The 26,904-nt window shown below is 43.6% G+C and overlaps 1 protein-coding gene across 1 annotated transcript in view; it reads right to left on the bottom strand.

Annotated features, from left to right (window-relative positions):
* Positions 1-26,904, bottom strand: part of STAB2 (stabilin 2) — an 86,309-nt gene that overhangs the window by 19,076 nt on the left and 40,329 nt on the right. Inside the window, exons 28-50 of the mRNA XM_019474401.1 lie at positions 26,785-26,832; positions 24,709-24,845; positions 24,242-24,356; positions 23,205-23,282; positions 22,931-23,023; positions 22,710-22,817; positions 19,782-19,913; positions 18,581-18,706; positions 17,160-17,216; positions 15,863-15,955; positions 15,111-15,306; positions 14,166-14,261; positions 13,124-13,169; positions 11,544-11,620; positions 8,298-8,423; positions 7,686-7,759; positions 5,864-5,935; positions 2,990-3,109; positions 2,502-2,549; positions 1,250-1,333; positions 1,003-1,149; positions 476-601; positions 74-133 (exon numbers count right to left, since the gene is read on the bottom strand). Of these exons, the coding sequence (XP_019329946.1) occupies positions 74-133; positions 476-601; positions 1,003-1,149; positions 1,250-1,333; positions 2,502-2,549; positions 2,990-3,109; positions 5,864-5,935; positions 7,686-7,759; positions 8,298-8,423; positions 11,544-11,620; positions 13,124-13,169; positions 14,166-14,261; positions 15,111-15,306; positions 15,863-15,955; positions 17,160-17,216; positions 18,581-18,706; positions 19,782-19,913; positions 22,710-22,817; positions 22,931-23,023; positions 23,205-23,282; positions 24,242-24,356; positions 24,709-24,845; positions 26,785-26,832 (2,259 nt within the window). The remainder of the gene's footprint in view (positions 1-73; positions 134-475; positions 602-1,002; positions 1,150-1,249; positions 1,334-2,501; positions 2,550-2,989; positions 3,110-5,863; positions 5,936-7,685; positions 7,760-8,297; positions 8,424-11,543; positions 11,621-13,123; positions 13,170-14,165; positions 14,262-15,110; positions 15,307-15,862; positions 15,956-17,159; positions 17,217-18,580; positions 18,707-19,781; positions 19,914-22,709; positions 22,818-22,930; positions 23,024-23,204; positions 23,283-24,241; positions 24,357-24,708; positions 24,846-26,784; positions 26,833-26,904) is intronic.

Raw genomic sequence — 26,904 nt, 5'->3', positions numbered from 1 at the left:
CATGCCTGTGCTTTTGTCTTTAAAAAAGTGTTTAAAACCTTTGCCCAGTGGCTGCTGTCTCTTGTGACCTTACCTCCAGCAAACTGCTGAACAGGATGTATCCATGTTTGGCTGCAACCATTTTAAGGCTTTCCTACAAAGAAAGGAATTTCAGTAATTTATCTAATAAATACATTATATAGGTATTTAAAAAGCAGATATTATCTTGCTTTCCCCTGTAAGTCACTTTTTGCTATGAAATCAATGCCGCTGTAAAAGCCCTGTGCAGAAGTCCTCTTATACTGTTCTTAGTAGAACTGTGATTCCTGAATGAATTTTAAATACAACATTTAACTTATTCAGCAGCGTCAAATGATGTTTGTATAAGGTCTTTTTAGTATCACTGGGTTTTTTTGTGACTTACATGATTTAAACATGATCTAACAGTAACTGTGGAAAAGCCCCTGCATTGAGAATGGCAATGAGCTGCACATACCTTCTTAAGGGGGAAATCCTGCATATGTGATGGGACCAGAATTTGGTTTATGATATGGATCACGCCATTTGTGCCAACAGCATCGCTGAGTATAACTTCAGCTTTGTTGTTCAAAACCAGTGAGTTCTAGAAAGGAAACAAAACCACATTTTTTGTGGAACCTTGTGGGAGGGTGAGGCCAATGCCAAATTTCTTTGATATGGTGAGCCTAGAACATCCTTTCTTTGCAGCAAACAGTAGCTTCAGTTTTAATAAATTGCCCTTTGCTTTTTCAAACTCTCATCATGCTCATAAAGCCAGAGTCTGAGGATAAAATAACTTGTGTCAAAGCAAGGATTGTACAAATCCACTCTTTGCATAGCAGATAAGTGCTGAACACTTCAGGTGAATGGGCAATCTTCTTTTAATGCTATTTATTTATTTTTGTGCATCAGAGGAGGAAAGGGAACCATTCAGGTTTTTAAAAAAAACTGAATGAGAGCAGACTGTTTTATTATTCTGTCCCCTGCCTCTTCATGCTCTGTTACCTGAGAGTAGCTGATGTGTATCGGGTCCCCGTGGAGAGAGGTGATGTTGGTGATTGTTGTCAGGTCATTGTACAACAGACTGGCACAACCCACCATATGGTACCGGAGGACTTGAGCCATCACTCCTTTGGCAATCCAGTCCTTGACCTGCAGCAGAAAGTGGAGAAGTTGAGAAGCAGTCAAGCAAGGCATCTGAATCAAAAAACTTGTGGCCAGTTCACCAAAAACTTCTGGCCTTCTTACTTACTCGTGGGTCGCTGTTTAGTACGTCTGTGCGAGGTACAAACAGAGTGAAAGGGCCAGGGCCTGCAATATCTCTGATAGACGAGGCCTGCCAAATTTAAGAGGACAAAGCAGTAATGAGTCATTAATGCGTGTAACGTCACGCAGCGATGGGGACAGCCCTGCTGAGTGGGAGGTGATGCCTGCAGCCCCGTTGCTGCTGCACGTTGGGTTCCCTTCCCTGCAATGCAAGGGTGGGAGAAACTCTTTTGTATGGCGTGGACTTTCCTTCCCAGCCCCATCTGTCACCTGTGCCCACGGGTATAAAATGGAAGATTTTTCTTTCTGCTTTTTTGGTTTATGGCCGAGTCTCAGTTTCCTCTGCAATAACGAAGAGGAGAAGAAGAGGGAAAGCTTGCAACAAACACTAAGTGTAGGGAGGGTGGAGAGGGCTATTCCCTCCTGGGCAAGGGAGGATGAACAAACCCTTTCATCTTGAGATAGTCAAGAGTGGATATATGCACGTGTTTGTACACGCATTTAGCTGATACATGGTTGCTTGTACCTAGGAGTAGATTAATTACTGTTAAGAAGGACAAATGGACCTGGGGTATTGCAGGCACTCTGCAATGACCACTGACAAAATAAGAAGAGAGCTCTGCTAAAGCCATCCGTCTACCATGGTAGCAGAATCAAAGCTTAGAATATCAGTCTTTGGACTAGCAGGCCAGTATACAGATTTGTGCTGTCCTGAGGCTCAGGGTAAACAGAGAATTATTAGGCCAGCCTCCAAAAAGCAGTGAGAACTGGTGGTGCACACTGGCTGTCTAGCAACACACAGCGGCATCTGGAGGCGTTTCAGTGGGGCAACTGAAAACAGCATCGGAGTTTAGAAATGCAGCAGGGGTAGTAGAAGAGTGGTTATTTGCTCACATCAGACTTCATGAGAGATGTGCTGGAAGATCTAAGACTGTGAATGGGTGGGTGAAAGCTTCAGTTTTATGCCTGGTCTGGAGGCCCTACGTTTCCCTGGGATCTTGGTCTTGATCATTAATTCTCTAGAGGTTTTAATGGCAGTTAGTATTTTAAATCAGAGCACCTCTGACATTAGTGACTGGTGATCCAAATCCAGTCCCAATTAAGTTGAAGGATGATGGTACATGCCAGATTCTTGCCTGCTCCCTGCCCCCCTACACCCTTGAGGGGAAAAAAAAAAAAAAGAGGGGACCCTCCTAAAAAACCCCAAACAAAAAAAACCCCACTCAACCTTTTCTTACCTCTAAGTGGAAATAAAACCTAGATGTGTTGGAGTCCCTGAGAAGTTCCTGCAATCAAGAACAAGACTTTGTAACAGTGCTGTAAATGTGACACAACATCTGCGGAGTGCAAAGAAATGCAGCACTCGAACAAGAAAGGGAACTTCTGGTTTGGAATAAATGCTGCCCAACTGCAGCTCCTGTTCTGTTCTTACCTTGCTCTATCAAAGAACAGGCTTCTTTGAAACCTAAAAATACCAGTATTAACTCCCTAGTACTGCAGTCATAATGATTGTCCATCAGTGTGGATTTTTTTTTTTAAGGCACGTAAGGTTATCTTGCAGCATCCTGTTCCTATTCCTGGTTTCTTCGACTGGGATTATTTCAAATTCTGGGGTAGATTTACCAATTTGTCCAGGAGAAAAATTGGCATGTTTCAAGAGACAACCATTGTATTAAATAACTATCTGAAGAAAAATAAGGGACAGCAAACATGTGCAGCACTTTACCTGGAAGATATTGCCTCGGCACATAAATCCATCCCCAATGTAGTTACGTTTGCAGGTGCAGGTCCTTTCTGTCAGCTCAGTGTCATTACAGATGGCAAATTCACTGCAGCCTCCATTATTCTTGCAAGATCAAAATTTAAAATATTTCATTCCTTCATTGCCAGGTGTACAAAACAATTCCAGTTCATCACTTTTTTCCCATGTATATAGCTTTGAAAGACTTAATCCCAACAGCTTTTTGAAACCAGAACTTACTGGAACTTCTGATAGTATATACTTTCTTGCAAACAATAAAGAGCATTTAAGGTTCATAAGAAATAACTCTTCTTTTATGCAGAAGATGTAGTTTCGATTCCCTCCTTATAGCTTCAGTTCATGGCGCTATAAGGATCCAAAGGTTTTCCAGGCAAGTTTCATTCTGGACCTTGGGGATGAGCCTTAGCTGCTCTGCTGAGGCAGCACTGATGTACACTGAAGGGAACTATTTACAGCTGTAAATCACTTTTATGGTGCCAGGAGCCTGGATTTCTAGAGGAGCATTAGCATAGGACTGTCTATTGTTCTTTGTCTGATGGCCCAGGCCAGCTGGAATGGGGACCTGCCACGTGCTCTCCTCTAAAACATACCCTGTCTGCCCACCGGTGCCCCACCACTGTGACCTAAGGCTTGGAGCAGCAGATGCACCTCACCTGGCCATCTGCTCCAGGAAGCCCTCTGTGCTAAGGGGAGATGTCCCTCATCCAGAAGCAGCGTGCTGGGGTTCAGAGCTCTGCTCAGTCACAAGTAGGTGCTCCCCAGTTAGCACCTCAGTTTGCAAATACGTTTCTATCCTGGACTTGGGAGCAAATCAGGAAAAACTGAGAAGCCATCTTATTTTTCTTTCCTTGCACTTGTTTCATGGTGTCCTTTCTGCTGCTGGACATCTCGGGGATCCCTTCCCATGGGCCGCGAGTGGGAACAGAAGCTCCTTTGGGAGCTACTACCAGGGCCTGGCTTGACGGGCCATAGTGAGTACTGGCTGTAAGTAGTGCTATTTATTGGCTAGATTTAGATGAACTGTTTGCAATCTTGGGTTTATCATAGCTTCTTGTGAAGCTTTGCTGCACAGAGGTTTGGCCATAGTGAAGCCAGATTAGCCTCTGGTCTGACATTGACGCTTCTCAAGACTATCTTTTTTTATATATATAATTAGCCTGGCATAATTAGTCAAGTGGAAGCAGAGTTGCTGGAACAAGGCATAGGAAAAAGCAAAAGCTTACAAAATCATAGGACGCAGCAGCTCATAACTTTGGGCTCCCCTTCCTCCAGCTTCTGTTTTTGCCCTTGCTCTTTCATCTCTGCAACCTTTGATGATCAGAGAAACTCTGCTGACAGGCCAGGCCGGGAGGGTGAGAATTATTGTCACTGTGCTTGGAGCACAAAGGATTAATGTGCACGGGAGAGTGGATATGTCCCTGCTGCAGCTTGCCAAGAAGCAGAGCAATGCGGCTGGTGCAGAGCACTGCGTTGCTTGCAAATACGTGGCTTGCAGCGTGTGAGCTAGCTTGTGCGAAATGAATGTGGGTAATTCTCAGCCTGCAGTGATAAGTGAGGGACAGAATGAGGAATACCATGGGAAGCCCTGCATTGTGTGTTGTGGAAGGAAAAGGAGGGAAATGGTTTCTGTAGAGAATGCTTTTCTTTTTTTTTTTTTTTTTCTTTTAACCTTCCCATCAAGAGAGGTTTCCATCCTCCCACCCCACCTCCTGTTTCACTATTCACTAACCCGCCTCTGCTGCAGCTTGCAGTGTTGCTATCCTGTATGATGCATCCAAAGGGATGCATTTGGGATGCAGCCTACATGTGGCCGTAGGGGCTGTGGGGCTCTGTTCTTTGACTGTTCGATGGGAGCTCTGCCCTAGGTGAGCCTGCAGGCTGGGACCTCTGCTGGAAACATCTATTCCAGGGAGCCCAGGCATACTCGGGCCCCTGAGCCTGGGATTGCCCCAGCATGGATTTCACTGGTAATGACCCAGCAATGTGAGGACTAGATACTCTGATTTAGCTATAAAAAATTCAGACTGAGAAGGGGATGTGTATGCTGACACTTGATCATTTCTCCTGAGAAGGGGATGTGTATGCTGACACTTGGTCATTTCTTTTGTTCAGACTGCACAGATATGGTCCTAAATCATACCAGAGGACTTAATTACAGGAGAATATTAAAAATAAATAGGGGTTTTGATCTACCGTAGGCTATTCTCTTTGGTTCCCAATCACCCGGCTCCTAGAACAGCTAGAACTGGCCCCTGAGCATCAACAACCTGAACCTTTGATTTTTTTTTTTTTTTTTTTTTTTTTTTTTACATTACAGGTAACATGCAATAGAGCACACTCCTCTCTTATCTTTTGAATGAAGCTCTTTAATTGTCTTGCCTAGAAGCTGCATATTTTTTTTTCCCCATAGTAACTGAAATGTTGGCAAGCCCTCTGGGTCCCAAATGCAAATTTAGATGGTGGCTTTTTTATATGAATTATAGCAATGACAAAAAAAATCTGCTGAGAAGACATGACTTGCACTTTACCACTCCAGACTAGGGTCTATTTCTCTAGATCTGAAGTGTTGTGAAGACTCAGTGATGAGTCTGGGCCCTCATTTTGTATTATGTCCAGGCTGTGGTCCAGGAAAAGCCCTTACTGCATATGTAGTTTCTAAAACAGTGATGGCACTAAAGCATGTGAACTAAGCACATTTAAAGATTAGTTAACGTAAGTGGATTCTGGGCATAGAATGTCCCAGATCTACCCATCTGACTTAGTTTTAAATGCATACAAAACCTGAAAGTGTAATGATTATAACAAGACCTTAAATACTCTCCTTAAATGGATACTTACTTGTGAACACAGACTGATATATGTGCATCTTTTACCATCTCCAGAGTATCCCTTCAAGCAATTACACGCTGCCTATAAAGCAAACCCAGAAAACATGCATACATGGGAAGATGTTTGACTTTTTTCAGCACATTTACGTTTAATTTACTTTTTTGCCAGATTATTTCCTAGTGGTATGGTGTACATCATCTCTCCCGCAGCAGTTTCTTAGCCAGCATCAGCAACCATAGACTGAGATTGGGAAATAACAATTTCTAAGAGGCTCTATCTGCCCTTTCTCTGCTTATCTCTCTCGTCTCCCCTCTGCTGTCCTGGTCATTTGAAATGATGCCTCTGACACCTGCACAGTCATCTTGCTGGCAAAACAGGCTAAACCTCTGATTTGTTTCCCTCATTTTATTTGCATAGGTTGGTATTCCCCTCTCTTCTCTTCCCTTCCCCTGTTTTTTTTAAGTGATGAAACATATCTTCAAAACACACTTGGAATTGTGTCCTGATGTTACTGACAGCTTCCCATGCAGTGGTAATGCATTTGACACTTACATCATGATTACTCTGGTTTGCACTTGCAGTTATCACAAAGATGAAAAATTAACATGGCTGCAAAGAAATGACTTACCTTCCTCTCCAATTCACTGCTTAATCATTCTCAATTTAGAATTCACATTTAGTATGTAGGAGACTGAAAATTCAAGATTTCTGTGGCAGAAATAAAACTGGTAGGCAGTGTAATAGCAGTGTTTTATGTATCTGTATGACTGAAAGCCCTACAGAAAGCAGACTCATTTCTGTCCTATAAGTGCGGCTCTGCTGCAATGGGATTTTGTAGTGGAGGTTATTATTGCTCTGATGTTAACTATATTCCCATGGGTAAGGAAGTATAAATAATCATGTTGTAGCTACTACTTCTGTCCCCAGTGAGGGTATATGGAAGAAAATAGCCATCACCTGTCTTGTCTAGAGGGATGGGGAAGGAGTTAAGTGGCTCTGTGCTCCCACCAGAAGCATACTGACTTGCAAAAAGGGCTGATGGGGTTATTGCCCCTCCTGTCCCCGGACGACTGGAAGGCAGGAGGCCTCTGACTCCTGGTCGCCGTTTCCTGCATTGCTCCTGAAGAAATACTGTTGTGCAGTGCTCGCTGGCGGTTTACAGTCCTGCCAATATGAAACTAGGGGGATGATAAGTGCTGCAATCAAGGTGTTCAGCTTCTTCTGAAACTGTTATAAAACTAGAAACCCTAATCCATGTCACTTGATTGCCTGGGCTAATTTGTTTCTCCTTTCCCCCCTTGTCCTTTTATACTTCTTTTTCTCTGGGGAGTATGTGGTACTTCTGCATGGGAGACACAGAACAGCAGACGAGTGAGTGGATGCCGGTATGCTGTAACCCCTGTATGAGAACCATGATTCAGCCCGTTTTGTTTCCTTGTGCATACGTTTGAGCTATGCCGGGAGAAGGGCTAGTCTGAAATGGATTTTTTCCATGGACAGTTTCTATAACAATAAAAGAAACATTATCTGGCAATACTTTCAAACTGACAGGTTTTCATATCAAAACCTCCCAAAGGAGAAAAACAACTGCTTGAAACAGCAAAACACTGCTTTTCTCTGCAGTTTTGGATTTCTTCTACTGAAATTAATTTTTTCATGTTTGTCCACACTCCCTCTCAAATACCTTTTTGAGGGAAGCATATAGTTTTCGGAATTTTTGTTATGAAATCCACTTTTCCATTTAAAAACAAAGTTGAGACGGGGAAATCTTTCTTCATCCAAATGTAGACAGTTGCCCAGTCTTATTTTTCTGCACTGACGAAGTACTCACTTGATTGGGTCCAGTCTGCGTGCATTCTGCATTTCTATCGCATCCACCGTTGTTTTCCAGACAAGGATTGATTTCTTTATAAAACAGAAACAGTATAATAAAAAAAAAGTGTGACTTCTGAAAACCCAAGAAGGGAGAATTTTAAGTAAAGCATACTAGGAATGCAGATCTATGACAACTGTAAATCAATTAAACTCATTCTCTTAGCTACTTAATAACTCGGTCTAGGTCTTGCAGTTGTCTTGGTGAAGGCTAAAACCCTGCCGTCAGCATTTCTAAAACCATACCTGGGGAGGTATGGTGCAACAACTTCTAAAAGTCTTTAAGTGTGCAGTGGTCAGAGGAGTGTATCAAGCTGCTGAAGATGGGGTTATCCTTGTTGAGAGGTAGATCTTTTTTAGTAAGCTTTGGTGTCACACCACACTGCTGTAGTTGCACGGCTTGCCAAGTAGTATCATCCATGTGGCACGTAGAGATGCCTTTGGCATCAAGGTCTATAGTATCAGGAAACTGCACTTCTGGGTCGTAGCGGAAGAAGGATCTTCCATCTACAGGAAAACACGCTCCTGTAATTTTCCTCTTTGTGATACACGAGACATTGCGAATGCTTACCGATGCAGACTATTCCATCTCCAGTGTACCCAGCATTGCAGATGCACACTCTGTTGCCAGGCGTTGTTCTTCTGCACTCTGCTTTGGCAGAACAGCCACCGTTGCTGGTCTTGCAAGCATCAATAGCTGAACAGTGACAACAACCCAGATTAAAACAATGTGCTTAAATGGCTCTTTGCTTTTCGGGTTAAGCTGTCTCTATCTTTTAAAGGGATTTGCTAACATTTTCTGAACACAGAACCTTTCTGATTTAAGAGTCCATAGATGACTTTAGTGCCAGATATTTAATACATCTTATTGATTACAAGAGGGAAAGCTGAGAAGTTGCTTCAGTCTGGAAGATAAGAATTCATCCAGGACTGACTTGCAGTAACTTTCCATCTTCTGATTCTGCCCATTCCAACCAAGCACCAAAAAAAGGGACCTTCACGTTCTTCTCTACGTTAAATGGCCATGTGAAGCTTTCCCTTAGCTTGCCTTTTTCTGCACACAGATCAAATGGCCTTCTCTTGTCTAGAGTGTAACACCACCCAGCCCCCTCCTCTGACAAAAAGTCCTGGTTGTTATTCAGATGGATACTCGCACCATTTCTGCAACTCTGGATGAGTCAGTGGCTGGCAAATTGAGCTTGCAATTGAGCTTCCTTGGGTTACCCTGAGAGCAGGGAGGGAGCCTTTCCTGTGTGAATCAAATCAGCCTAAATGTTGCTTTAGTTTTTGCCTCAGATGATCCCAAATTGCTGTTGCAGCAGCTGTAACAGCCAGACTGGGGAGATGACTTGTCCTGTAACTGGTTTTGCCCGAGAACCCTGTATAGGGGAATAAGGGTGAGTATAGAGCCACTATGGGTGACCTGTGTCACCCAGCTCTTCCTGCACATGGGGAATTTCCCAGCAGCAGAGTAAAATGAATTTGTTTGATTTGTGCCAGAAGAGAAAATGAAAGCAGGCAGAGTAAGAGTACTAAAATCTTGGATTAGGATCCTGCCAGCCATTGTAAGTAGACAAATATGCTTCTGTTCCCAAGACAATTAGTATTTTAATCAGTTAAAGATTAAGTAAAACAACTGTAAAATTAATTACAATCACTGTAGCCGGAAGCTGTCTATTTTGGAAGTCTGGATATCCCAGACTCGTGGAGGGACACCTAGGATAAGCTGCTGTTGCTCCTTTCTGAGGGTGTCTTAGATCTCTCTGGTCTAAAGAAGTTGATTTTACCACCCCAGAAATCTGTGCAAGTTGAGAAAGTCGAGGAAATGGTAGGGCTATACAGCTTCCAATAGCTGGAAGTGCTATTGTACCCTGAATTGGCCTCTCTTCACTGGTCTTTGTTGGGAAAAGGAGTAAAAGTCATAATCCAGGTTTCGTTACCCTGCAAACAATGGGGCCTGGGTTGTGCATGGCACGTTCCCTTTTCTCTGGTCTCCCTTAGCACAATGCCTTGCAACTTGGAGATTTTGAGCCCTTTGTTTGCTATGAATCTGCACCTGTTGGGCTCTTACTCATTTTGAGCAAACTGGCAGCAATTCCTGTTTTTTAACTGGTGCATAGGGAAGTGCTCATCTCTCACCAGCTCCACCGTGACCACAGAGTGCTCCGATGCAGACTATTCCATCTCCAGTGTACCCAGCATTGCAGATGCACACTCTGTTGCCAGGCGTTGTTCTTCTGCACTCTGCTTTGGCAGAACAGCCACCGTTGCTGGTCTTGCAAGCATCAATAGCTGAACAGTGACAACAACCCAGATTAAAACAATGTGCTTAAATGGCTCTTTGCTTTTCGGGTTAAGCTGTCTCTATCTTTTAAAGGGATTTGCTAACATTTTCTGAACACAGAACCTTTCTGATTTAAGAGTCCATAGATGACTTTAGTGCCAGATATTTAATACATCTTATTGATTACAAGAGGGAAAGCTGAGAAGTTGCTTCAGTCTGGAAGATAAGAATTCATCCAGGACTGACTTGCAGTAACTTTCCATCTTCTGATTCTGCCCATTCCAACCAAGCACCAAAAAAAGGGACCTTCACGTTCTTCTCTACGTTAAATGGCCATGTGAAGCTTTCCCTTAGCTTGCCTTTTTCTGCACACAGATCAAATGGCCTTCTCTTGTCTAGAGTGTAACACCACCCAGCCCCCTCCTCTGACAAAAAGTCCTGGTTGTTATTCAGATGGATACTCGCACCATTTCTGCAACTCTGGATGAGTCAGTGGCTGGCAAATCGAGCTTGCAATTGAGCTTCCTTGGGTTACCCTGAGAGCAGGGAGGGAGCCTTTCCTGTGTGAATCAAATCAGCCTAAATGTTGCTTTAGTTTTTGCCTCAGATGATCCCAAATTGCTGTTGCAGCAGCTGTAACAGCCAGACTGGGGAGATGACTTGTCCTGTAACTGGTTTTGCCCGAGAACCCTGTATAGGGGAATAAGGGTGAGTATAGAGCCACTATGGGTGACCTGTGTCACCCAGCTCTTCCTGCACATGGGGAATTTCCCAGCAGCAGAGTAAAATGAATTTGTTTGATTTGTGCCAGAAGAGAAAATGAAAGCAGGCAGAGTAAGAGTACTAAAATCTTGGATTAGGACCCTGCCAGCCATTGTAAGTAGACAAATATGCTTCTGTTCCCAAGACAATTAGTATTTTAATCAGTTAAAGATTAAGTAAAACAACTGTAAAATTAATTACAATCACTGTAGCCGGAAGCTGTCTATTTTGGAAGTCTGGATATCCCAGACTCGTGGAGGGACACCTAGGATAAGCTGCTGTTGCTCCTTTCTGAGGGTGTCTTAGATCTCTCTGGTCTAAAGAAGTTGATTTTACCACCCCAGAAATCTGTGCAAGTTGAGAAAGTCGAGGAAATGGTAGGGCTATACAGCTTCCAATAGCTGGAAGTGCTATTGTACCCTGAATTGGCCTCTCTTCACTGGTCTTTGTTGGGAAAAGGAGTAAAAGTCATAATCCAGGTTTCGTTACCCTGCAAACAATGGGGCCTGGGTTGTGCATGGCACGTTCCCTTTTCTCTGGTCTCCCTTAGCACAATGCCTTGCAACTTGGAGATTTTGAGCCCTTTGTTTGCTATGAATCTGCACCTGTTGGGCTCTTACTCATTTTGAGCAAACTGGCAGCAATTCCTGTTTTTTAACTGGTGCATAGGGAAGTGCTCATCTCTCACCAGCTCCACCGTGACCACAGAGTGCTTCAAGCGTGTTTTTCTTTTTTTTTTTTTTCAAAAGGGAAGAAACAAAGTCTACTTGCCTGTGCAGAACGTCCCGTTCCCCTCGAACCCAGCTGCACACTTGCAATAGGCAGTGCCATTTGATAGGAGAAGGCAGCTGAAGAAGCAAAAAGAGGGAGATGACATTAAAAAAAGAAAAAAGAGAAGGAAAAAAAAAAGTAGTCAGGTCTTCTGTACAGCCCTTGTTTTTGTGCATTGTTCTGAAGGTAATGTCGCATAGAAATAACAAGGCATTTAACCATACGGTATGATGTAGTTACAATCATAAAAATGAACCTAGTTGGACCAAGCTTTCCAAGTGCATTTTGCATGTATTATTTCAAGTATTAAAAATGCATGCTTTGGTCATCAAGTGTCCTATTTTCTCATGCAGAACTCCAGAAGTTGCATGCCTGCTCACCCAAAAACTGCACAAATTTTTGTTTGTGTGCACACAATTTATTGGGGGACGCAGCAGAACTGACACACAGGGGTGGGAGCCAGATGTCTGAGTCCCCTGGGTTCAAGTTTGTTTTTTTGGACAGTTTGGTCTTCTGTATGCAAGCGTGGGTTTACTGCCCCATGAACTCTGTATAATACAGGGTTTGGTCCCTGGTGTCACCCAGGGACAACGTCACAACACAGCCAGCACAATCCTGTCCTTCCCCCGACTCCTGCCATGCCTGCACCTATCCTCGTACCTACAGGGGTACGGCAGTGGACGAATAAGGCTCAAGAGAAGAACAGTCTGCTGCTCCTGTGAAAAACACAGTCTTGAAGCCAGTATGTGTGGGATCCCCCTGAGCAAATTTGAGAGTGGAGTTTTGCCAAAAAACCCTGGTAAAATATCACTGCTGTGAACTGCAGTTCACAAACACACGGGGAAGAGAATGATCTACATCTGGGAAAAAGGGTTTTTGTCCCTCTGGCTTCTCTGCTCCTACAGAAGAGCTGTGGCTGAAAATGAGGAGTCTTTCCAGACACCTTTCCTTGTTCTTTAAACGTCCTGGGTAATGTAAATCTTGCTGTCTGGTCAAATGATGAGGGGCAGGTGCACTTCAGTAAATGGCTCAATGGGGGTGACTTGCTCCTTTGAAAACTGGTTAGTGTCCCAGTACTGGTGCTAGACCACCAAGAGCATTTTTATGTTTTGATGTGGAGAGCTGTTTCTTGTCAAATGCAGCTTTTTTGGGTGAAGTCCCTAGTGCCAATGGCATTTCTCAGTTGTATGTGTGGTGGCGGATGGGGAAAATAGGAGGGACAGATAAAGCCCACCTCAGAAACCCACCTTTGTGATCACCCTTGCCCTACCCTCTTGTTCTCTTTAGTGCTGCAGGCTCTATTTCTTTGTATACTGCATGGTAGGATCTCACGGGTGGTTTTTTTTTTCCTCCCCACAAAATCTCATTTGTTTCCCCTTTTAACATGCACATTTTGACCTTTTTGGCCTAATCACTGAACATGTTACGTTAACATCACCCCTTATCTCTGTGGTGGAAAACATGAGTGTTATCTATGCGGCTGAGAAGTCTTCATGAAGAGCAAGATGGACTATGCTTTTTGCTAGCAAGATGTCCCCTTTTTCTCCCCCCTCCTCCAAATAAGTGGATTTCATACATACTTAGCACTGGTATGGCATGAGGTGTTACATGCATCATCTTTGATTTCTGCAAGACGGGGGGAAAAAAAAAAGAAACAGGGATCAGAACCTTTTGGGTCAACATCCTCCTAGTTTCCCAGTCTTTTGCTCCCACCATGCAGACCTGGAGTCTGTTATGAGTTCTGCACCAGACAACCGCGCGCTCAGTTTGTATAGAGACTATCTGTATAGATCAGTGGGTACCACTTAAATTCAGTTGTGAGGAAGAGGCATGTCAACATACTGCCAGGAAAACATTTCACCTGTTGTCCTTTATCTGGATTTATTCTGGTGAGTTTTGCAAATTAGTTTAATTATATAAGTGTAGGTTTTCCAAAGGAACTGAAATTGCTCAGATATAGCAACTATAACAACTCTTTAACTATGAAGCTCATTTCATTACTATTTTTTCCCAAAGCAAATTTAAAACAGATATTGAATGTTATTATTAATGTGCATATACATCTTTTTATTTTATACTATTATATGTAGAGTTCTGAAATAGTTATTTAATACACTTTAATTATGTCTAACTAGAATATAATTTTATTGGATATAGGAGCTGTATTAAACCAACACAAAATGATTTATTTGCTAATTAATTTTTATTGTATTAGCAAGAACATAATTTAATATCCAGTGTTGTATAGCTAAATCAACTTATTGAAGCACTTGAGAGGCTTCTGATCAGAGGATCAAAACATGCTAGGTAACTCTGCAAAATATATAGCCTTAACAAATGGGGTATTCTTTTGGGACAGATACAGGGTGATAGAGTTAGAGAATTAGCTAAGTAAGGTATTTAAGTCTCATGAGCAGTATCTCAGCTGGCTTTCTATTAATATGGTAATTAATTGCCATAGTACATGAGCGTCACCTGTATTTCACTACGTGTGGGAAGCTGCTGGGTATCTGGTAGTGCACTTGGACCTCCTGCACTGGGATCTGATCACAGCGGTAGTTCTGGCGTTTCCTGAAATGCTCACTTCTCTCCCCAGGAAAAAAAAAAGGAGGGGACACTCACCGGTCTCACATGTCACTCCTCTCCAGCCAACGTCACATTCACAGGAGCCGTCCCCGTCGATCCCGCTGCTGCATTTCCCATGGACACAAGCGCATGCTGCAGGGAGAGATGGGGGGGAAACCACTGTCCCTGGGCAGGGTAGCAGTGTGTGCAGCGAGGGGAAGGAAATGCTTTGGCTTGTGCCTATTGGCTTCTTCCTACAGAATAAATCTAAACTCAAAATATGCTTATCTTTCCTCTGTTCCCAAGTAAAGGGACTGAAACTGTATTTTAATGGGAAAGCACTGGTGAAAAAGCAGTGCTAAAGAGGATTATTCTGGGATTGTTTAGCCTGGAGAAAAGGAGGCTGAGGGGAGACCTCATCGCTCTCTACAACTACCTGAAAGGAGGTTGTAGCGAGGTGGGTGTCGGTCTCTTCTCCCAAGTAACTAGCAATAGGACGAGAGGAAATGGCCTCAAGTTGCGCCAGGGGAGGTTTAGATTGGACGTGAGGAAAAATGTCTTTACTGAAAGAGTGATTAAACATTGGAACAGGCTGCCCCGGGAAGTGGTTGAGTCCCCATCCCTGGAGGTATTTAAAAGATGTGTAGATGAGGCGCTTAGGGACATGGTTTAGTGGGCATGGTGGTGTTGGGTTGATGGTTGAACTCGATGATCTTAGAGGTCTTTTCCAACCTCAATGATTCTATGATTCTTGCCAGATGCTGTTCTAAGCCTGTAGCATGCCAGAGTAGGAGGCACCGTCTCCAAAGAAGGGAGTAGAGAGAAAATACCATAATGGGGAAAGAAAAGGGGTTAATGATGTCTTTAAGACTGGCCTATTACCCTGAAAGTGATGTACCTTTCCAGGATCTAGAATGGACATGGTTAGAAGATCTAAGGGGAAGGTTTTGACATCTGACAAGACTAGCGAAAGTGCCTGTGTGGTTTGGGGATGCTCAGTACCTTGATCACAGTTGCGGCTGTATTTGCCTTCGATGCAGCTTTCACAGGCTGTGCCAACAAACCCCTCTCCGCACTCGCAGGTGCCTGTGCCGTTGATGCCATCCAGGCAGACGCCATTTCCGAAGCAGGCGTTCCCTGCTTTTCCCGGGCAGGGCTGGCACTGCTGCCCGAAGAAACCTGCGCAGCACTCCCTGGTCTGGAAACCAAGAAATGCCGTGCTGAGGGTCAGGATCAGGGTAGCAAGCATGGCAGCAAGCATGTAGCCACTGGGTATTGTCTCTTGGGACTGCTGGGATCAGGGTAGCAAGCATGGCAGCAAGCACGTAGCCACTGGGCATTGTCTCACTGGGTGGAGGTGAACTATAGGTCTGGATTTTTAGCAGCGCTTCAGCTCTGCTGGTCTCTGGCCACACTTCTTACTGTGCTAGGGCTCAGTCTGCCAGCCCAAGTCCTTGGTGGGACCCAGCTGCCCTCCACCACCCCAAGGAAAGGTGGATGGGATTGCTAGGGACAAGCATGGGGTTACCCTTCCCAAACCTGTGCTCCCTCTGCAGCACATCAGCTCCCAGCTCTTCCTATGCTGCAGCCATCAGCAGCCTTTAACCTTCCAATCTCTGCTGCATCCAGAATAAAAGGCCTAAAAATACATTGTCAGGGACCGCCTTGACGCACTGCCTGTGGGGATTACGAGGAGGGTGAAGTTCAGGGTTGGGGGTTCCTGGCTTTTACTGCAACAGAAATGGTATACTCACAATGATGGTTTTAGCACACTTTAGCTGGCACCCGATCTGGATGGTGTACATTCTCATGTTTTCTGAGAGGACGCAGTATTTCTTCTCCCCTGCCTGAACGCAGATTGGAGAAATGGCTTCACTTCTGGGTAATATTGATCAGCTACTTTGAAATGTTTTAAAAAATGGGACACTAACTTTATACATGCTGTGCACTGACTCACACATTCACAATGAAAATGAAGGAAATACTTTTAGCAATAAAAATGCATTAGCTAAATGATTTTTGCTAGCAAATATATGATCAATTTAACTCAGTGCCCTGTGGCATTTTAAAGATGTGTCTAATACTGCCTTTGCTCAGAATTGAACAGAATTTTTTTTCTGAAGCAAACCTCCCCCCCCCCCCCCCCCGACCTAATTACTGTTCTTCCTAATTCTTCTTGGAAAACTGAGAGCCAAAGTTCTGCAAAAACAGTTGTTGAAATTTTGTCTTCCATGTCTGGACACAGTTGGGAAAGATTGCTTGCAGAAAAAGGCTTACTGGTCTCATTGTACACTTGTTAGGAGATTGAGATAAGCATCCATCCAGCTGCTCATTGTCAAGGAAACGTTAATGTGTTTGAGTTTTACTCATGAGCACTTCAGCCAATTACTTTAATGGGGTGGATGGAACTTGATCTGCTTTGGAATCCTATTACTGTCATAATTAAAAAATAAAAAATGATAAAGGAGAATATGCTTATGTAATCCCAACAGAGGGGCTTTCCCAGAGAAATTCAGATGCTGAGAAACTCTAGGTCTTATCATGGTTGACGTGGACCTGCTAAATATCTGCAGTTCTCATGCATTGGACCTGGGCGCCCGCAGCCTTTATAGTCTCCAAGTTTCCTTGTGACCATAACTCACAGCATGTTGCTGGGGACAGGTTGAGTTTGCCTTTCTGTACATTTCTGATTCAAAGGGCTAAAAGCTGCTTCTGTAATTCCTCCTGTAGCGAGCATACTCCAGACCATGTTCAACTCCCTCAGTTTTGCATGGTAGAGGTTAGCAGTTGGAGGAGTCTTCAGTTGTCCTAATGCAGACTAGAAACTGGTCTTTCAACATAAAACTATCTTTAAGCTGCCCTTGATTCTGCTGCCTTGCTCTCAGGGTAGATTGAGTCCATTGACTGTAAGCAATGTATTTAGCAGGCTGAAGTAACTATGATAACTTTTGTTGAAACTGAGGCAATTATATTAAAAACAGGATTGAATGCATCCATGCTCAGTTTTGATTTAAAAAAAAAAAAAAAAAGCATTAATGATAAAATACTTACTATTTCTTTTGTTCCTGGGGGACAACTTGATGGCTGCGAACAAATTCTGCACTTTTCCTTAAGCAACACAAATGGGAGGTAGTTAACAGACTGTATAGAGCTGCAGACAGGTTGTTCAATAGAAAATGCATCGTTTCCAGCTATATTTCTAAACCAAGCCCTCAGGGTGCATAGTCAGGATACTCCCTTTGGTAAAGGTGGTGAGGGTAGCTGGACTGCTCAGCAAGGAAGAACATGCCTACCAGTGGGTCTGTGGGGACACCCTACGGGAGGCCTTCTCCCAAGGGGAAGGAGAAGGAAAGCTCTTTTGGATTTGCTCTTCCCAAAGGCCTCCCCATCGGAAGCACAATAAGAGGCAAATCCTGAGCTTGGATGTAGTTTGCCTGGGGTACAAGGGCAATAGCAGCTTGGAAATGGAAAACTCATACGGTGTATATGTCCTATGCTATATGCATGTGACTCATTTGCACGTGTAAGGTCAGTTTCTGCAAAATGCTTAGGTGCATGTTGTACCTAATATACAATGTTTAATATTATTCCTGTTTAGCTAAATATGTGCTTAGTTTTAGTAAGGCTTAAATGACTGTTTAAGTATGTTGCTGCATTTGAACATAGCAGGGAAAATAATTTTCCATGGGAAACCAAAGGGCTATGTGCGAAGCCTGGTTAGTACCTGACAGAGCAAAGCTGGGGGAACGCCTTGGGTGGAATACACTCAAATATGGGACTGTATCCCAAGGAAAAGAATTAAGCTGCAAAAGTTCACGCCTGTTAAATTTTAACTGAAGCGCAGGTCTCACTTTGTCTTCCTTGTCTAGTTCGTTGCATGCTCCATAAAAAAGGGAGGTACCTGCTTGTTTGCTGTCCTATTTGACTCACTCAGGAGAAAAGACAAAGGGAACCTTTCTCTGCCAGTTTGAGGAAACCACATCCTATCCTTTAAAGGAATGTAAACCCATTTGTATTTCATATGTAAAAGGAACAAAAGAGGGAGAATGCTTTACTCAGAGGAATTCATGCGTATGTGCAGCGGTAATCTACACCTGGAATGAAAAGAAACATTTTTCCTTACTAAAAAGATTTTATTTTCTAGGTGTTTTTTTCACTTGTTTACTTTATAAACAAGTGGCCTGGCTAAGAAGATGTATTAGAATAGTGCATTACTATTATTTTCTGAAAATTAAAGCTCAGGAATTGCTTGTGCTACTCTAATTATATTTTATCTAGGCTGTCAGTACATTGATTGCAGGATCAAAGCAGTCTTAATAGATGCTAAAACTCTGGTAGGAATACCCTTTGCGGAAAATGCATGCTTTCCTTACCGGGAAATACAGTGTCACGTATCCTGTACATCTTAGCTGTGTTTGGTTATAGATCTCTCTGATGGGCCTTTAAACATTTGTATGAACAGAACCACTTACGGTGATCATGGTATCACTGATATCACATCTATTCTTCTGGATTTCCAAGACTTTTCCCAAACCGTGAATAATTCCTTTGTCTGTTGCAACATTTGTATAGCTTATAGGTGCATCATTTATGAATAGCTGCAAAAGAAATGCCATCAGTTAGAAAGCAGCAGAGCTGTTTAGTAGCCTTACGGTAACTGCAGCAGTAGTGGGTGAAAGAAGGAGCAATGTACAAGCCTCACTTCAGGAAAACCAAAGAACGTTGTTAATTTCGAGCACTTGCTCACATCCCAGTTTTGCTGCATTTAAGAGCTTCACCAGACTGGAGGGTGTGAGATGACATGCAGCCTGTTGAAGTTTCTTAGCAATAGGATTTGGCAGAGCAGCTTTTTCCACTGTGGGGTGTAAAGGTTTTGAAGAAGGAGCCTAAAGCAAGCCAAGAGCTGGGTTTGCTGTCTGTGGGGGATGATGGGCTTCAGGGAAGACCTCCCAGAAGCTGCTCCTTCAAGGCAGACTTTCATCATCTCACTGCTACCCCGCACTCCCATCGTGCCCTCACCAGCCCCACAAGCAGATGTTTCTTTTAAGGCTCTGCTGTGGGCAGAGCAAACAGCAGGGCTGAAACTGCTTTGGTGAGAAGCTTTCTGTTCTCCTTTGCCTATGCCTGGAGGGAGCTCTGGGGCAGAGAAGAAGGAGGACCAAGTTCCCTTCCCGGCTGTGCCACAGAATTGGGTGTGTCGCTTAATCTTGCTGTGCCTGATTTTCCAATGAGTGGTGTTGAAAGGCAATTCATATTTGTTGCCAAGTGCTTCGAGCTCTTAGGATTGAAAGTGGAGTAAATCCACAGAAAAGAGAATTAATGTTTTATAATTGAAGGCAGGTCTCTAATAGCTCTTGGAAGTCAGATTAATGACTGCTTTGCGATGTGGGCTTGTAGCTGCTAGAGATACATGTCCACCACAGTAGCTTCTAAAATGCAATGCTAAATGGGAACAGCATAACTGAAATCAAATTCAGTCAAAGATCCCTTCAAGGGTGACTTTGAATTAAGCAGGTCTGAGAGCAACATTGCATTTGAGTGACATCTTTTGTGCTATTAAGTCCCAGAAGCTCATGTGGGGTGCACAGCTGTTTTTGACTGCATGTTAAAGTTGAAGCTGGATTCGTAAAAAGCAGGAAACCTGTTTCTCTGAGCAAGTGCAGGCAGCAGTACCTGGCCGTTGTGGAGGAAGAACCCAACCTGGTAGGAGAACCCCAGCATGGTCTCCCTGTGCATGCCATTGTGCAGGTTGTTCTTCAGGAGCTTCTCATCCAGCACAATGTGATAGCGGATTTGGCCTTCATCCTGCAAACACACGATTAAATTCAGAGTTACGTAAAAAAGCATGGAAAGTTCTTTGGGATAGCTTTTCCCACAGGGTATAAGCCAAACATAGATTGCCTGAATTTAAGGAGAAGCTTCTCTAGCTGGCAGGTTATTTCATATTTCTTACTGTGGAGAGTCCACATTCCTGTCATAATGAAACTTTATTGACCATGGGGGATGGAAGGCTATTGAACTGGCGGGACCAAGGTTTGCTTGTGCCTGTTAGTGTCTCTTCTGTGTATAGGGTTGGCTGACAGATTCAGGGAAAAGTTAGTCAGATGATTTTTTTAGGACTCTTGAACTTCACGAGTTCATTTGACATCAAAAGTTGCATATTCATGAATGCTTTTATAATCTTCCCCATACCGATTCCTTCTTCCTTTGGGAATCCCTGAATAACCTATAGAGGAACGTTTACAGCAATTTATAGGTGGTGGTTTTTTTTTTTTTTTTTTTTTAATCTTTAAGGTCATCTTCAATCAATAAAGTGCTAGAGCCACACCTGTTAATTGGAAAGTTTTCTATGCGTTATTGCTAGAGTGTATTTATTTTTCATTGATGCGGTGAAATTATTCTCTGCATGTCAAAATTTTGTGAGGGCTTCCCAAAGCTTCTGCATCTTGTTCCAAAGCAGGGGACTCCCAGAGCTCTCCCTGACTTGGAGGAGGAAGCAGAAGGAGAATGTGTTTGTGCGAGATTTGTAGATGTGAGAGAAGCTGGGGCATTTGGAGGGTTTAGGAGTTGCCTAGCCAACAGATATAGCGCTGCTGCAGCTGTATGTCTTTGCAGTAAAAGGTGCTTGTGGGAAATCCCATTGCCTGCTGTCCCCTTGTTCTGAACATTCATATTGCTCCTCGCTCTTCAGCTTCTTCAAAAGTGTGTGAAAGCATGAAACAACCCCAGGTTGCAAGATTTGTGATGTTGCCTGGCTTTGCCCACAGGGTGAAGTAGTGGTCTTTACATCTCATACGGTGGGACTCATTCTGCTTTCTTTTCCACAGATTTGACAAAGAAATATTTGCAGGCAAGAAGGTGGCAATTAAGGTAGAGCTAATCTAGTAAGGCATAGGCCTCCATCAATGTCCAACCCTATTTAATCCTCTTGACTTGGATGCTTTGGAGGAAAAGTTAACTCTCATGCATCCCCATTTCTGTCTTTAATCACCAGCAGAGTGAGAAAAAAACCTTGCTTCCAGCGAGGCCAAGGAATGGGGTCTCTTCCCTGTGCCGAGCTCTTCCCTCTGCGGCAGAGTTCTCCCAAGGTGTTTCATGAAGAGGATAAGGTTTAGGCAGGCTTAACCTTATAGTTGTTTTCTCATTTTCTTTGTCAGATTGCCACACCAGGCAAGGTTGGGAGGATGGAAGAAAGACAGAAGAAACATATTGGTAAGTAGTGGAAATTAAAAAGATTTCTGTGCGTGTGTAACCTGAATCCAACGGGATTGATGTCTTAAAGCTACCTATGCATCTCTCAAAGTTTGTTATAAATGCTTCTTACAGTCATGCAGAAATTATGATGTCGTGTCACGAAACTAACTAAAATAGTGTTCAAAAGTCATTTGAGCAGACGTAGCTTGATCACGTGTGAATTCTTCCGGTGAGGCAGGAAGCGGGACTTTTGCCGTGAGTCTGCCAGTTGGTGGTAAATGTTTTGGGATGAGTCATTTGAACCCTGTGCTCCTCAGCTTCCTGGCTGTAAATGGAGACCATGAAAAGTAGGGACAGATTGTGGCAGGGTAAATATTTATGGAAGAGGCAGGGAAGTATTAATGTCATTGAGCAAGTCGTGGGCGAAGCTTCCTCTGCAAGGTGTGGCTCTCGATATGCGTGTTTAATAAAGCTGTTTCAAACTGGAGCAGGTGTGAAGAAAGGTGCTGGGATGATGCAGGAAATGGATAGCTTATCTTGGGAGGAGACTGACAGGATTGAGAAGGCTGTTTGGCCTTGCAAATATGTCAGGGCGCAAATGCCAGAGAGAGAAAGTTGTTTCAGCTAAAGCATATTCCTGGCATAAGAATAAAGGGATATAAACTGGCCGGAGGCGTGCTGTCAAAATAATATAAACTAGCTCTGGGCATGAGGACTGAGGTCGGCAGGGGAGGTGGGATGGACATGTCCGCGCTGGTGGGAGGAGCTGATGGCCAGGTCAGGCATGAGCCTGGTGTGAGGCTCCTGGGAGTGGGCAGCAGCAATGGGGTTTGCCCGTGGAAATTTTTCTAGCCAGGAAAATTTCAGAAATTTTTCTGAGCCCTGGGATTGGCCAACGGTGCTCGTAAACTGGGATTAGAAACAGTCTGTGGAAAGTGGCTGGGCAAGAGCGTTCCTGCAGGAGCGACAGGGCAAGCATCTGGATATTTTTAGGGAAGAGTCAGAATATTTTGTGGCATTATTAACAATGGGGTTGCCAGTGATGACAGGGGACTGGACTTGTTCACCTAGGAAACTCATTTCAGTGTTATTCCTGGTCATTCCTGTACTGATCATCTTTGCAAAAAAAAAAAAAAAAGTCTACTGATGAAATGTCTTGGATGTTATCAGCATGTTTTTAATGTAGAGAAGGACAAAACCCAGAACAAATAGCTAGGCTCTTCTAGCAAGCCAGGAAAATATAGGTGGATCCATCCCTCCTCACCTCTTTTGGTGTTAAAAGCAAACCCAAACTTACTGGATTTCTGGAAACCAAATCCCTCTTCCTATTTCTGTGTCCTCTCAATCCATCCACTTGAAACTGAGATGAGATACTGAGTTAAGACAAGTCTTGTGAGTAATACGTACCAGAGTAGCAGACTTCTTATCCCTTAGGTAATTTTCTATGGCATCATTATTTGGGGCAAAGACTGTATATGTGTTTGCAGCTTCTATTTCATTTGCCAGGCTGTATTGCTGTTGTGAAACACATAAAAACAAATCAGAATGACCACTGATAGCCTGATACCAGTCCAAATGCAAACAAAGCAGAGAACTGCTGCTGTTCTTAAAAGGCTATGAAAACTTACAATAATGTAGCCCCTGAAAATGGAGTAATCGGGCATTTGCTCTAGGCGGGCCAGCAGCCTCGGCATGACGGTGCTGTGGAGGGGGGTCAGAACCTGAAAAGGAAGCAGATACCCCACGTCAGCGCATGTGCACATGCTGTGGTAGCACCTCACCTGCAAGGATCAGATGCAGGAGAAAATGCGATTCTGTGCAAATACTTTTTTCCAAGAGTTGTTAATTATTTTCCACTGCTTGTGGTGCAGAGGAACAAATCCTCCCCATGCGGCCGTATACCTTATCAATAACGTGTATGATCCCATTTGTGGATGCGATGTCGCCATCCACGATGTGAGCGCCTTCGAGGGTGAGGCTCTGAAAGAGGGAAAAGAGAAAGGATTTGCTTTTGCATTGCGGTGGCAGTGTTTTCCTGGCGGTTCGTGCTGTGGATTTCCACACCTTCCCAAACGATTGCCTGGGGCTCCACCACGGCTCTGCTCATGCCGGTGTGCACCTGCCCTCAGGGAACTGTGTGCAGGAGAGGTGACTTTGGGACTCGGTGCTGCTCCCCGCCCGCAGACCGGCAAAGCCATGGGGTCGCTCGCACTGGGGTGGTTACTCAGGGTAGGTGCACTCACCCCCATCCCATGGCAGGATGAGCTCCTGTGCCGATTCATGCGCTCCCGTGTCTGTGCTGCTTTGAAGGACCCCATTCATGATTTTTCCCTCGGGGAAGGGAGGCAAAGGCAACTTTTCCCTCCCTTAATGGGGATGAAGTGCTTAAATGTGCCATATGGAGTCCCAGAAAATCCTCCTCAGAACATGGAGTAATAAATAAAAAGGCTGAGGGGGAAGGGCTGTCAGTTGTAGCTATTTACCATTAAAAATACTGTCGCGTGGTTTGGGACTATCAAGTTGCACATGAGGACATGTGCACGGTATCACTGCTTCCTCCTGTCTTCCCAGCTCCCTAAAATAAGTTATTGGGTTTCCTTGATGCTCTTTGTGTTAAATTAGTTCACACAGGCTGCTCCAGGCAGGGACTCTGCTTCCGTTTGGCTACGAGACTGTCCAGCATTTGCAGCAGCTACAGGGACACTAGGAATAAATAATATTGTGGACAAATTTCAGCTAGGTAAAGTGGTGGAGAAAATCAAGTTAACGTTTCTCCCAGAGGGCCCAATATAATTGATCTATTTCTTTAATTTTATGACACGGTCTTTTTTTAAACACAGGTACATAATGTCTGTGTGGCTTTGTAATACAAGAAAGCCAGTGGCAGTGATGGTCAGGGTTTGGTGTATGATACCATAGAGGTTTGCAGATCATCTCACCCCATTTTCTTTAGACAAGTGTAGGAAGTTGCTCTGGAGAGATGTTGGCAGCATGTCAGAGGACGATAAATTCTGGAAATCAGCAAAGCTGTAAGCTCCTGTCAATACATGATACCTAAAGGAAATTAACTGGATTTGAAGGTTTTGTAGTTTCTCATTTTTTTCAGATAAATGTGCTTAGTGTGCCTAAAACTGTGGTTTAAAGCAGGAATTGTTTGTACAATACCTAGTTCAGCTATGTTCTGATCTTAGCTCAGCCTTTAAACATTTCTGATGTAATACAAACAATGTCTTTGTTTTCAGTGGAGTTGCTACAGTTTTATATCACTGTAACTAGAAGGGGAATCCTATGTCCCTCCCTTAAAAATGTAAGAGCTGTCTTGCTTTAGAGGCTTCAGACCAAAGTCTTGTTTGGAATGGAAAGCAATTCATTAAAAAAAACCCCAAACCCAAAACCATTAATGTACTTCAGTAGTGTTGGGATGTTACTCTTTGACACCCAAAAGGCTTTCTCATCTTCATCCATGTTTTCAATTGCTTGAAGAGAAGGCACGAGGACAGTTAGGTTTGAGGTGGTGGACAACACCGAGTTTATCTCAGCCTCCTGTGTGAAAGTAAAGAGCATAAAATAATTCATCCTGAGGACGATCTATAAATAGCAGCTGGTGACTTTTTAGCAAGGTGGAGTATGTGACGTGTTTTGTGACCGGCCTGGAGAGGAAAAACTATTATACTGAGCAATGACTTGAACAAAAGTACTTACAGCTGTACAAAAATGGTAAATGAGTGTCTATTTTTTACAGAATAGATTGCCAGCATTTAAAGGGCAGAAGCAATGTTTAGGTCAGAATTGTTTTTTCTTATGAAACACATAAGTTGCCTCCCACAAAAGTTTGTCTCATGGATTCTATTTTATGCACTTGAATGTTAAAAAAAAAAAAAAATCATAATTTAGCTTGGGTTCTACCTTTTTGCAGCTGGTATGCTGCCTGGAAGCTGGCTTGTTTTGGATAGTCCTTCAATACCCACACTGGGTTTTAAGTCAAGAAGAGAATCGGCTCCCTTAAATAGCTGGGAATTTTGCCTCTGTTAAGATCGTCTTTCTTTCTAGCCATCATCACTGTCATCTTCCAAATATTTAAATATAGAAATAGCAACAGACTTCCCTTTCTCATCCTTCCTGGCCAGCATGAAAAATATTTGGTTATGAAAAGTGGTAAACATCACATTCCTGCTCAAGTAAAAAGTTACCCCCCCCGCCCCTCCCCCCAGATGGATATACCTCCCTATTTCACTCGTATTTGTAGCTACCATTATTTAATTTAAGGTATACCATTTCTCTGAAGTGTAGCAGAAACTTCCACATCCCTGTTTCAATAGATTATACAGAATCTGCTCCCTGATTCCCACCCCCTCCCTGCTTCATTATCTAAAAAGCACATTAGCAGGTGAACAGCCTTTCCTATTGTGCTCATTTCTTTAACTTCATTAGTTTCTCTTTACAGTGTCCAGTGCTGCAGCCTGAGCCCAGGGCCAGGCAGATAACTGATTTAAATTAGCCACACTGGCTTCTCTTTTAAGCAGCTCCCTGAGGTCCCTGTTGCAATTGCATACTTTAATGATCCCCGAGCCGTCTAACTTTGAAAAGCATGAAAGCAGCTAATATGCTGTGGCTTCTGCTTCTGATGCTATTCATTAACATATCCCTGTTCCTTTCTGTTTGCCATGTATTTGCTATACACTTCTTATATTTAGGTTTTAAGCTCTTTGTGGGAGAAACTGGTTTTGATCTTTATTCACACAGTGCCAACCACAGTGGGGTAGGACCTCTAATGTTACTGCTGCGCTAGTAATAGATGATAGCATGTGAAAATAAAAAGTAGACAGCGACAATCAATCTATCTAGAACTTTTTTCTTTCATCTAAATTGGCGTTTCTTCCCTAATCTGAAGCCAAACAAGCTAATCTCTTCCTTCATTTCCTGCACCTCAGTCAAGCCCACACAGACCGAGTTTTTTCCTCCTTGCCTGCTGTGGCAGCAGCACACTGACCAGCCATATGGTTGCATTTTCCCGGCATGGGGCTCAGTGAAAATGGGAGGGTAAGGCATTGCCTTCCCTCTCCACTTATGTGTAGTTTTATTGCATGAGGGAAGTTGGAAGGAGCCACCTGGGCGCATATTCAGGCTCTGCTTGTACCCTGCTGCTGGTCATCTGGACTGCGGTGTATTTGTGTACAGAATGAGTAATGGCTTATGTAGCCCCCTGCCTCAGAGGATGGGCTTGTAACTTGCTCTTCTGCTTGTGGAGCTTCTTCACTTGCCTGAATTTGGGATCAGAATTTGGTTTTCAGGTAGAAATAGGGAACCGGATGATCAGCCTTGCCGTGACTGGTGGGAGAGGCACTCGATGCCTCTCCAGAGTTTGGGCCTCTGCTGTGTGATGGGAATATTGTTGTGAGGTTCCCATTTCTAAAGGCTAAACGGCTTATGTATTTCTGCAAACTTGAACATACTAAAAAAATCAACCATGAAGTGTACTTACGTTAACCCATTGGTTAAATGCAGCTGCTTCTGACAGAGCAGATAACTCCTGATTAGAGAGAGAAAGAGCGAGCCATGAGTATGCAAGCTATAATTAGCTGTACCAAAGTACTCTTGCTGT

This window comes from Aptenodytes forsteri, unplaced genomic scaffold, assembly GCF_000699145.1.
Source record: "Aptenodytes forsteri isolate BGI_AS27 unplaced genomic scaffold, ASM69914v1 Scaffold56, whole genome shotgun sequence".
Lineage (NCBI taxonomy): Eukaryota > Metazoa > Chordata > Aves > Sphenisciformes > Spheniscidae > Aptenodytes > Aptenodytes forsteri.
The sequence above is the reverse complement of the archived record's forward strand: the minus strand, read 5'-3'. Positions and strand labels throughout refer to the sequence as shown.